At 43.3% G+C, this 13,099-nt stretch overlaps 1 protein-coding gene across 1 annotated transcript in view; it reads right to left on the bottom strand.

Moving 5' to 3' along the window:
* OSBPL11 (oxysterol binding protein like 11) overlaps positions 1–10,159 on the bottom strand; it is a 41,016-nt gene extending 30,857 nt beyond the window's left edge. Inside the window, exon 1 of the mRNA XM_082001599.1 lies at positions 9,664–10,159. Coding sequence (XP_081857725.1) covers positions 9,664–9,797 — 134 coding nt within the window. The 5' untranslated portion in view covers positions 9,798–10,159. The remainder of the gene's footprint in view (positions 1–9,663) is intronic.
* Between the last annotated feature and the right edge of the window lie 2,940 nt (positions 10,160–13,099).

Below are 13,099 nucleotides of genomic sequence, written 5' to 3'. Positions count from 1 at the left end.
AAAACCATCCTAATTAAACTCGTATTTGATTCTCCTCTTTTGTGCATTAATGCCACAGGTCAATTATACACAAATGAAACTGTACCGTAACACTTTTGCAGGGTTGCAACAGCAAAAAAAGGAAAGAGATAATATTTAATTAATAAGTAGCAAAACACTGCTCTCACTGGACCACTGTAAAGCTGATTATTTACCTACTTTATAATTTAAAGAGCTCTTTAGCTCTCAAAATACATCTGCCTGGAAAAAAACTGCAGCGAGTTTCAGCTAAGCAATTTCTCTTGCACGTACCTGAACACCTCAAGTCAGCAAGAACTCCACTCACGTACAATTTATTTGGGGATTTGTGTCAGCATAACATAACTGAAGCTGGACCCAAGAGTCAGTAGCCAACCCTGCAGATTTTTCTGCAATGATAACTACTGCTCAATGGAAAAATAACCGTAGATTTAGCCAACAACATTTTAGAGCTGGAGCATACAAAAAACCAGACACCTCAAAAGGTCTGAACTCTCCACTTGATACATCTGGAGAATGATTGTTGCCTGCAGCTTTGCTGCCATTGATGTTACCTGTTTACATTAGCACACCATAATGCAGTTTCACATATTTTGGGGGTTTTGTAACAATACTTTCCCTTGAAGTTTTGTTTCAGTAAGCTTAAGCAGGCAAATTAAAGCCACTCTGCTCAGCGAACAGTACTGGCATAACATAAGCGAGGCAAACACATTGATGGATGAGCTGCTTTGCAGTTTTGGACTATCTGCTACCTACAACACCGCAAAAAGCAGTGGGCCCTGGTAAGCACTATTCACAGAAAGCAGTGGAGCACACTTCTGCACCACTCAGTTACTCTAAGCACAGTCCAATATGGTTTAGCTTGCTACACATCCCACCCCAAGGCCTTTTGGTCTGCTTCTAGTCTAGTAGCTCTTATCCTATCAGATATCTAAAGATACGCCCTTCCAGTTTTAAGATTTATTTGTGATTATGACCTTAAAAAAATTATATTGACAATTACACATTGCCATCCTGGACTTTGCAGCAATAAAACACTGGCTATTAAATGGAAGATAAATACATTGATCAGCTACTCCAGATAAGCCTCTTGCCTTTTTAAAATTATTTTTGAACCATTTTCGAGACATTTCAGATTAACTAAAGGAAAACAATTACTGTCTTCGAAGCAAGCAAGAACACACTTAATTGACTATGTTATCTAAATATTCAGAAAGACCATAAGCCTGGAGTGCAACAACACAGCAAAAAACTTGTGTGGACCACCAGAGTCAAGAAGTAATGGCCAATGGTTTGAAGTCGAACCGGCAGAGAGTTACGGTGGTGCACTTCAGCGGTCGATACCGTTAAATGCCTCTGAGCTGGCTGATGGACGCGCACGCACTCTCTGCAACCTCTCAGCTGAGACCAAACCTAGGCAGGACGCGGGAGGATGTGCTCCCTTTCTGTGGGATCCCAGTTATTCAGAGGAACAGAAGACCTCCTGAACTTTGACACAAGCAATGCAGAGCCTTGTGCCTGGGATGGACTAATTCATGGATCAGTGCAAGCTACGTATGTTGTACCTAAACACATACTCTCCCCAAAAGTCCCTCCCAACCCAAATAATTCTATAATTCTTGGATATACAGAAATTAAACAATAATATTCCTACATTAAAATTGAGGCATAAAGTACTCAGAAGGTTTAAACAGTAATTAAGAAAGCACCCGTGTTAACCACCTATGATTATGACAATACATAAAAAGAGAGGGACTGCTTTCTTTTTTGGTGCTTTAAGTGGACAATGATTCCTAGACAAGGAATTACTCAAAACCACTTCTTTTCATCATGCAATGAGCATCATGTATTATTCATTTGGTACTTACACTCTAATAAAAAGTTTCCTTATGGCTTTCTTCTCTTGTGCTTATCATCAATATTTACAAAGGTGTCACGTACAGAACGATATAAGGAAATTATCATCGCATTTTACAGACAGGGAGCTGAGGTACAAAGAATTTTCAGCCTCTCTAACTTTGAGATAGTTGTGGCCCAAATTTTATTTTATTTTATTCATACTTTAAATCACAGCTGCTGCTGATTTCGGCTGCAGCTGTGACCCTGTGAAGGTTTTGCAAAAATCAAAGCCAACTGTTCCAAACTAGGTCTCCGAGGAGGAGAGAAAAAAAAAGGAACACATAGTTAGTGATTACAGAGGAAAGCCAGTTTAAACAATCTGACTGTTACCACAGAGGAAGCCAGAGCCTCAGTCAGAAACCAGCTGCTTAATATAGCATCCTGCAGTTCTGCCCAGCAGACCTCATGCTTTCTGTTGCACCTCCACTGCAACAAATGAAACCAACTTCCCAATGCAAACTGGGCTCTTCAGGAAACTATCTACTAATTCGGATTTTAAAGATTTCCAACCTCAAACTCAAGAATTTACAGCTGGAAGGAAAAAAGCGAAAAAATGCACACCCATGGCAAAGTGCCGTTCCCCTCCCCGATGCTGACATTGCTGCTCCAGAGCAGAGACATCACAGATTGTCAAATATAAGATTGAGTAATACACATGAACTAACAGCACTTCAGCCTGCCCTCCCCTCCCATTTCAGTATTAGACACAGTACAGAAAATCTGAAATGGTACAAGCTTTGCAAGCAGCCTAAAAAGAAAGTTATCCAGCACAACTACCAGCAGGCAGCGAGCGATCCGCTACAAGAAGAATTCATCAGCACTGGCAGGTGATCAGAGTGCATGTCAAGGCAACATCCTTAAGCAGACAGGGGTCCTTGCACACATGCCTTAATTTTCATGGTACGATAAGTACAGTACAAGAAGCTACCTAGGATAACCTAACAGCAGCTGGCACTTTCTGCTTCTGCATTAAGCAATGTGATTAGGTCAGCCACATGCAGTTTGTTTTTCATCTCTTCTCTGGGGAGAGAAGGTGTGTGGCAGAGGGGGCTGTTAATGTTGTAAGCAATTTTAATTAACTTGCTGCTACATAATTACATTAAAAAAGGTGAAGTTGAAAAATACCCTTTGCACTGAGAGAAGGATAGACATTTGTAATGGCCATTAACTCCTGCAGAAATCTATTCCATGGAAAGCACAAATTATTTGATATTTAGAAGCTATTGAAAAGTCTGTGCTTCTTCAGTTTAGCTTAATTTGAACTCTAAATGAATATCTGAGTATTAACATGAGTATCTTGCTATGCCAGAACCAACTCCCAATTTCTTGCCCCTGCCCCAGCAAGTTTTACAGCCTGCCCATTCAACACGGGGATGCTCTGGGAAGGGAGAGCGAGAGACAGGGCTGGAGAGGGGAACCCAGACCTTGCTGACCTGGTTCAGGAATTGTATTCAGGTTCCCTACTAGAACATCGACCATCATGAAGTTCCTGTTTAAATCACCCAAACCTGTTTCCCCAACTTTATCCACTGATTACCCCTGACACACTGATGTACTTCTCCCAACTTACAACACATCTGAGCTTCCATCTGCTCCAACCCCATTCTTTCAGGGCGTCAATACATGTGTGAACATGAATGGCTCACCTGCCTTTTGAGAAGTGCTTGGGGCATCAGCAAGTGGTAAAATTAGCTTGATGAAAGATGACCTTAACATTTTAATAACACAGAATGGATCCTGAGGTGGTTATAATCAGCCGACCATTTTAAAAATGGGTTTCTTGTCTATTCTAACGAGCAAATTATGTTAAGTGCAACATTTCTAAATTGGTGTTATGAATATAGTATACTCTTTAAACAAAGACTCAAATGAGGATAATAAATTCAGGCACTAGGTTTTTCAGCCATTTCCCTCCAGCGTATCAAACAAGTGTGACAGGCATCCTAATCTGACTTTTAGTAATGGAAAGGAATAAATACAACACACAAAATTGCAAAAATAAATTCTGAATTTCACAGCAACCACTTGAGAAACTCTTTTTCAGCACCCAGCTCATGACACTTCAAAAGGCCAGACACAAGTCACAAAGCGAGCAGCTCAGGGCTTTCTGAAGGCCACGCAGTGGTGATGCATCTCCACCAATCACCAGAAACATCAAGGAAGATCAGGGCTCACTTTGACACAAGCTTGACATCAGAGCTGCCAGCCAACCCAAAAGCTGCCAGCAGAAGCAGCAGGAACCCCCAACCCCATTGGTGGTCGGCGCCTCTATGTCACAATGACGGCAGGTTCTTACAACAGCAGGAAACTGAGGAAGCAGGGTGGGCTGTAAGAGCAGGGGAAAGTCCAAGCAGGCGCAGCCCTCGGCAGACCTCCCAGGTAACACCACAGAATTACAGCCTCTCTCTCCCTCTGTGGTTGCACACAACGAGGAATGGGTTTACAGTCATCGGTTACAGCGAATATATGAGAATTCCACGTAGGATCCCAAAGAATTTTGTTTTAGGCAGAGCAGAAAGAAAACCCAGAACAAGGGAGATGGGTAACACAAAGTATCAGAGGTACCAGCATTAGAGAGAACTGTCCTAGGATGACACTAACAGTTACATGAAGGTTTGGGAGGTTTCTTTTCTTCTACTCATTAAGTGACAGGGACTTTAGTTTAAATTCTGGCCAGCTCTCAGGAGCCCAGAGTTAATTAGGTCAGCTAACACACACCTTGACAGCCTAAGCAAGAACTGTATGCTTACATTAATACTATGATGAGAAATGTTAAGTTCAGCGACAAGAACGGAGGACCAGCAAGGGAAAGGTTTGCAACATGAAGTGTTGTCAAACACCGTGCTGCCATTACCTCCTGTATCTGTTTCTGCCAAGCTGGTTTCAGCTTTAAAGGCCAAACAGATGAAATTTATCCTCCCAAGACCAAACATTCTTGGAACATGACTAGAAATGCATAGAAACTAGAAAAACTCTATACATTTTCTTGTAGCCAAGACTGACATCAACGCCACCCTCAATAAAAAGGATGCTTATCAACATCCACTCAAGAAGATTGTATCAGTTTCAAGACACTTCCCTTTATTACTACTAATTGGATCCTTTTTGCAAGATAGGATGAATAAAAGTCATAAACACTTCTACAGTTTAGCTCAGTCTCACGTGCTTTTCTTCCACATGTTTGAAGTGCAAAGGATTGTCAGTCACCCTCCAAGTTAACTGGGATCAAATGTAGAAATAAACATTTCCTTTGGGATCACTTTATGAAGTTTATGATCATCTCAAAATGCAGGATTAAAATATATTAATGTGTTTCAGCTACCAGTTCTTCTGTTACGTTATCACATGCTGACCTGCTGAGACACAGATGACTGAATTAAGGTCAGTAATTGTCTACTTTTTTTTTTTTTTGCATTTATTTATGATGAGTGCTTACAGAGTGTCAACTGCAAAAGAAACAAAGCCCTTAACAGAAGATTGGCAACCATTTCACTTGCTTTAAATTTGTTATCCTTTTGCATTTGACACCAATTGCCACTCTTTTTGCCAAAACCCTCTATGCTGTTTGTTTGCATTTCTGTTGGCTTATTCTCAGCCTCTCTTACTCCAGCCCAAAGCCACATGGAGTAATTCCACAAAAGAATCTGCCTTAAGTTGATAATCTAACGACATGCAGAAGCCATCCAGCATGAGGAACCCTCTTACCTGCCATTGTCCCCCCTAGCAAAAAAAAAAAAATTTTTGAAAAAGTAATATTAGTCTAGCAAGCCGACTCCTTTTCTTAGAAGCTACTTTCATTCAAATGTTTTTCTATACTATTCAAAACTGTGACTAGCCCTGCAGCACTTGATTAAACTTTCAGGAACAGCCAACTAAAGTTAACTTGCTTCCTTAAAAAAAAAAGGAACAAAAGATATGTAATCTGTAGCATTTTGTAAATATATATGGCTAAATCCATAGTAAGCAGATGCTAAAACCATTTCAGAAATAAGGAACAAAGGCAGTTATCTACAAAAACACAGGCAGAACTGAAAAGGAAATAGGTTTTGAAATATAACTTGTAAGCTTACAAATCAGTAATCATTCGGGAAATTCATGAACATTTTACATGTATTTCTACTGGCAATAGAAAGGGAAGAAATGCTGGGAATCCTTTTAATAGCAGTTGAATTGATTTATGTATTTGAGAGCAGAACCACTAAGAAAAATGTCAGAGCATGGCACATTAGCATGTCTCCAACTGGGAAAGGCAATCTTGTTTCTCTAGTCAACCACATCGCTTTGAACTTTTAATTTTCTAGATAAATGAGAACCAGTTATTGCAAGTCATTTCTCTCAAAATTATCCGAAAAGCCCCTCAAGCCAGGCTGAAATGACTTGTTATACTTCTCTGGCACATATTCTGACCAGCTCTCTATTTAGCTCATAGACACAGATTCTGTTTTCTGGTTGTGAAATTTTTACGTTATTTGAATGACTATGATTCACATGTCACAGAAATGCCTGCCAAAGCTGTCTGCTTTCTTTCACTGCTTTGAAACTACTCTGTTCATTTAGCTAGAGTAAGGCAAAAAACAAATGAAGATGGTCAAGGGTAAAAGCAGAATTGCTGAATGCAAGTAATTCTTTATACAGGCAATGCTACACTTACTTCCTAGCTTGATCACTGCTGAAAATAAAGCAGCTGTTTAGAAAATGTTATAATCTTAAATTACTTGATAAAGTAATCTTTTAATAATTTCAAGCTATTCAGAAGTCTCCTCTCATGATTAACTGTTTTTCTAAAGGAAAATAGGGACAAAGAGTTTAGAGTGCAGCACAGCCTCTCAGGCTCTCTTTATCTACTTTATTGCAAGTTAACATTCACACTAATCCTGACCTGTCAGGAAAATGCAGCTGAGGGTTGGTTGCTCTCAGACACCCTCTGACTCTGATCATATATTCATAAGTAAGCAAGATCATTTCCTGTCAGATGTCTAGAAGAGCAGTTTCTCAAGAACTCTTAACTTCTATTACATTAAAAAAAAAAAAAAAGTACCTTCCTGTCCTCTGAAGAAACTGAGTCCTTACAAATTTCAAAGGAGGCATTGCTGTACTGGCTTCCTGAACTCATCATACACAGGCTACAAGCAGAAAGTCTGCGAAGAAGTTCAGCTGTATCTCCACATCATCTGAAGTGTCTGGCAGCCTCTGGCTGTCTCTTCTTCTCCACTATGATAAATGTTTGGTCTAACTCAAAATCAGAGCTATTTATAAATTTCCCTATTATTCCCCTACAAAATCAGACTTTCTGCTTTTTTTGTTTTCTACATATGCACCTTACCCCAAGGATGTGTGACTTCCCACCTCTTTGAGAGATTCAGTTTTTATTATTTCAGGTTCCAGCAGTGCTGGAGAATTTTTTTTTTTTTCCCTATAGTCATAATTCCCCATTTGGAGCATTAAGGTATCAAGTACTTGTTGTCTCATTTGTCTGACGACTACGCTACAGCTGTTTTGACAAGATGCTTCACCAAATGCAGAGCTGTACTGCCGCACCAAATGCAGTCTATGCTGAGCGAGTACTTCAGGACCCTACTTCTGCCAAGCTGCGTGACCACACACTGCTCACGCTCTGCGCTATAAAAGTTAAAGATCAAACTTCCACCAGAAGCTCCCAGCAAATCTGTTTCTAAACCCCATATTTTAGACACTGAGTTATTATTAGAGGGGTCTTTCTTTTGTCAAATACATTTTAGAATAGAAGTAATATACAAAGTGAAACCTAAGATACCGCATCACATCCAGGAGAATTTCCTAGGGAGGCAGGAGAGAAAGGTCATATTTTGTGGATAATTAGATATAGATACAAACATAGGAGTAAATAATTGATTCACAACAGAGCAGAGATTAACAGTCAGGTACCTCAAGCGTCCACAACAATACAATTAGTACATTAAACTTGTGCCAATAACCTAGGAAGAACAAAGAAAGAAAGAGAATAATTTGCATTAGAGTATTAGAGCAAATTTAACCAGATATTGATAGCTGCAAGGAATAACATAGTTCCCAGCTGTCAAAGCACCAAACTGGCTATCACTCAGAGAATCAGTTCAACTTCTTCCTTATAAGCCACTGCACTGAAAGAACAACCAAAACACTTGGATGGATAATTTTAAAAAGTGGGATTTCACTGCATAGCGCTGACCTGTGACCATCATCTCAAACATACTATAGCAAAAAGGGGTTCGGACAAATCGGGTATCTCAGCCCTTCCACTGCCTCTGATTCCACATAAAAACGTAAGAGTAATTCCATTTTGACTGCATAAACTAACTTCTGTGTTTCACATGTGAAACACATGGACAGTAAGTGTGTGGTCATAGTAATGGCTATTTTCATTAGAAAATCCATAGTTATACCAAACACAGGGTTTTTTTAAAAAGTTTAGAAGTGACTAGAAACAGCAGATAAGACAACCAGTAACTGAATCAGACAGTAAACATTTCCTATTTAACAGCTTGAAATATTGGCCCTGAAATCACCACTTTTTTTTCTGGCACTAGTCACCAGAAAAGTAAATTACTCGTGACCCAGATTCTCAGTGATGACTGGGCTGTTTCATGCCCTATTAAAATCATGAGGCACTCAGTGCCCACACAGCCTGGGTGCTCATTTCTGTAAATCATCTGATGGCCCTCCGTCCCGCGCAGCGCACACAGATGTACCACGCTCCGGTTTTGCTGTCTCCGCACACAGGAAACTGAAAGCCAGTCCATCTGGGCTGGCAGATGACTGCTTTGGAGAGTCTCCACTTGAAGTGTGCAAACTTCATGTAACAGCAGTACTTTCAACAGCAACATGGCAGAACTCCAGTCAAGGATGAGACCTCTAAAAGCAGAGATTCGGAAATCTCTCAAGCGATGCCTTAGAGGGCCCGCTATCAGTGTGTGAGTGGGAAACTCTTCCAACCAGAAAGCACATCAGAAAAAAGTAGTACATGAAACACCCCTCCAAATCCCTCGAATGCACAGACAGGTCATTCAAAGGAAGCATTTTAGTTTGGATCCATTTCAAACTAATGCTGTGTGCTCAGCCTCTGCTTTCTCCACTCTCTTCTGCTGTAGTTGCTGTACCCAAGTAATCACCCCGATTTATGCTAAGCACAGCCGTTCTTAAAATAAATCAGATAAGACAGACACTCCGTGCATACTCCGAGTTTCGCTATCAGCGACAAAGCATCAATGAAAAAAAAAAAAAAGAGACTGCCATTAAGTTCTTAAAGACGACAGACCAAGCTAAAGATCGGCTCAGAGTTCAACTCTTGGGAAAGGGACGGAGAACGCTTCCCCAGCGACGGAGCACCTTCAGCAACTTCAAACCGGTCTCCGCGTTCTGCGAGGTTAAAATCGGAGCCAAGAGGAAGGACCAAAGGCGCAGCCCGAGCGCGGGGCTTCGTGCTACTACACAGGCACACGAAAGCTGGGCCCAGCAGCCGGCCCGTGTGCCCCGAATGGGCGCTAAAAGCGGGGAGCGGGCGGCCGGGTTCAGCCCGGCGCCGGAGGAAGTGTCCGTGTGTCGTGCACCCCCGGTACCCTGCGGCGGCTGTGCCTGCCGAGAGCGCCTAAAGCTGGGGCAGCCGCACCGACCGCCCACGCTCCAAGCAGACAGGGCGTGGGCAGCCCCGCGCCCGGCGCGGCAGCACCGGCGGCTCCAAGGCCCGCAGCCCCTCACCTCAGCCCGCCGCCCCCGGCCCGCCGCGCCCACCTGTACTGCCAGCCCTTGGCGCCGCGGCCGCCGCCGCCGCTCTTGCCGCCGCTCTGTCCCCCCGGCGGCGGCTGCTCCGTCTTGCCCTCGCCCTCCGGCCCCTTCATGGCCGCCGCGGGGTCCGCGCACTGCATGGCGCCGCAGCTCCCCACCCTCTCAGGGGCGCCCCCGGCCCAGGGCGGGCCGCCTGCCGGGGAGGGAGCCCGCCCCAGCGGCCCGCCGGCCCCGCTCAGGCCGCGCCGAGGTCCGGTTGCGCCCGCCCCATGCGGGCTGCGATGGCAGCGGCTGCCGGCACCCCCGCGCCCCTCTCGGCTCGGCTCCGCTTCCCGGGCGGCCGCGGCGGGCTGGGGAAACCCGCCCTCCCGCTCCCTCACCCCGCGGCCCGGTCCGGCCGCCTCTTCCGGGTCAGCGCCACCGCCATCTTTAGTGAGGGCAGCAGTGCCCACGCTAGGCCACACGGCGCTAGTACCGCACTTAAAGCAACAGCAAACCTTTAAAATCATTTTAAACTCGTGGCAACAAGCATTATATTGTTTCTCCCTCCAATAACGAGGGGAACAAGAAGAGCAATGATATATACGTGTTGTTGCGAGCAGGGATGTGAAAGCCCTGGGCTGGGATCTTGCTGAGCGTTGTCACAGAGACCCGTAAAACAGGGCCAAATTCAGCCATTTGTTCACCAAGCAAAGCCACGGCAAGGCCTGGCCTCGCGAGGAAATACGTTTTTCCTCCTATTTTGCCACTAATTACTGCGTATGGACAACAGTTAAGGAAGTTTTTTTTCTTTCACGAATGACAGCGGAACTAACTGGGAGGGATTGGTTCAGCTGTGTGTAATCTTTCAGGCCAGGCATGGCTTTTGGACAACCAAAATGTAACAGTCTGCAGCTTCATTATTTCTTAAAATCGGGGGCAGAGGATCCTTGTTCTGGCTTTAATCAGCACATGAAGAAGATGAGGGCAGGATCGGACACAGCCGTGGTTAGCGATGTCGTGGTTCGGTTCCACATCCCGTCTTAGCCAAACTCCCTCCTCCTCTCTCCAGCTATTGTTAAACACCTATAATATTGTGAGCAACTCTTACACAAAAGATGCTAAAAATTCCCTATGTGAGAATCTACATAGAAGCAAAAATGTAAAGGAGAACATATTTCAGACAAATAGTTTATTCACCCAGAGCATCCCCCCCCCAGTATCAGCGTTGCACCCCATGAAGGCTGCCCTGCCTTTCCCATCTCCTGCCAGCATGTTCCCACTTGCCCAGTGACACTGAAAACACCTTTGCCTTTGGCCATCAGATAAGCCTAGCACGTTATGAGCATCATGTCTTTAAAATATATTTATAAGCTTTAATCTGGCTGTAAATTAACCCATATACATATCCATATCCATCTCTCCTTGCCAAGTGCACACATATGTAATCTCAGCAATCAGACCCCACGCAAGGACTGCCTGTTGCACCTACACCTATAATCTCTCTTACAGAAATGTAATACATTACTACTGCACAGGCACAAAGTCCCCCACTTCTGACTTTTTAGATACACGCTTGTCACTGCAGGGAAAAAAGGGCTTTTTCGGCTGCATTTTTCTCCTGTGGAACAAGAGAACAGACCAGCAGAGTCAAGGTTGTCCACTGAAGAAAATTTTGGCCAGAGCTGCACTGCTTTTGCCATCCAAACATGTTAGTTCCTCCTCTGCTGATCATTTGATATTTTAATTGAAAATATACTATAATTGCATTGTATCGTAACACATGCCGACACCACCAAAATTTTCCTGGGAAAATTTGAAGCAAAAGCAACTCAGGCAAGAATCCCGCTTGTGTGTTTTATTTCCTCCTGTTTGAGGACACCTGGTCCCAACAGAGACACAGCTTCACCCGTGCTAGACCTTTCGTAACCATCACAAATGGTTGTAGGACGATCCTCCACCTAGAACCTCTCCAACACGCGGGACAGGACAGCGGTCCTTACTGCACGCTTCTGCAGCCCCTCAGCATCTGGTCCCTGAGCACAGGGCGGTAAATTCAGATTGGCTTTCCCCATGCGTTTGGGTTTTTCCCTGAAAAAAAAGGTGTTGCACTCGCAGTACCAGAGGCCGTCGTAAGATGGCGTTGACAAAATGCTTAAGAGCATAGGAAGGCTAACGGCTTAACCACATTTACAGTTCAAGCTGCCTTTTATCTTAAGTTTACAGTTTTTACTACTTATAACTTGTGTTCAGGTTCACTGCTCTAAGTCTCCTTCCCCGATTATAATTTAGTGGCTCAAAATGACCAAAATCGTGGGATTTTGACCCTTGCGAGTGCGCTGAGATCGCGCAGCGGTGCCCTGCCTGCAGCCTGCCCGAGCCTTGCCACTTGCGGGGATTCCTGGGGCCGGAGGAAGAAATGAGGAAGAGCTGCGAGGAAAGAGGAAAGAGAATAACATACGTTTATCGACACTTCTCAAATCGAATCCTTGTAGGCCTGATTATTGCTCCAAGCTGAAGTGGATCATATTTTATTATAACTCATGTTAAAGCAAATTAACCAAGTTTGACGAAATTTGTCATTCTGTTAATTTTAGGAAACTGGTCAGGAGCTGATAAAAATCATGTACTAGTCCTGTTGATTTCTTCTGAAACTTATAGTCTTGCTATACATGCTTATATCGCCTCGGGTCGGTATCATTTCTTCAGAGCAGCAAGATCTACCCATGTTCAAAGACTAAAGCTCTAAAATCCAGCATATTTTTAATCAATCACCTGTGTGCTTAAAAAAATGTGTTGTTTTTTTTAAATAGGAATCATACAAGTTTTCCTATCATTCCCTTGTTGGTTGGACGGGATTTTTTTCCTGACCTAAAAAGTATCATTGAGTGAGACCAAGCTTAACAAAGTTTTAAATCTGTGCCCTCCTCTGGTAGCTGATCCACAGCAGATAAGCACTTACTGCTTCTGTCTGCTAAGGGAACTATATCCTCTACAGGTATGCGGAGGAATTACATCAATCCTGGGAAAGGAGAAACAGAAGTCCAGCCTGCCTTTATCACACGAGGAGCGCAATTTTTCATAATCGTTGCTGAACTGGGGAAGTTGCTGGATGACAAGAAAATGGCCAGAAAAATAATGTTGCTAATACTGCTTCACACCTGCATTTGTTAATTGTGCAATCAATGGTTCTCAGTGTTAGATTCTTTCTCAAGGCAACCAATACTTCAGTTTATTAATAGTCAGGGAAACATTTTATGTTTTCTGGGCTCTTCCAGATAATTAACATGAAAGAACTTCCTATTCTTACTAAGAATAAATGATACCTGCCTACTAAAATGGTAGATGCCGTGACACAGGTACAAGAAAGCAAATTGAGTTAAACGAACAGCCTTTCTCCTACAACATACTGAGCACACAGATGTATTCTCCTGACTGTAGGAGAAAATAGCTAGTAAGGTCA

This window comes from Phaethon aethereus, assembly GCF_964289735.1.
Source record: "Phaethon aethereus genome assembly, chromosome: 6".
NCBI lineage: Eukaryota > Metazoa > Chordata > Aves > Phaethontiformes > Phaethontidae > Phaethon > Phaethon aethereus.
Note: the sequence above shows the minus strand (reverse complement) of the source record. Positions and strands in the feature narration are given on the sequence as shown.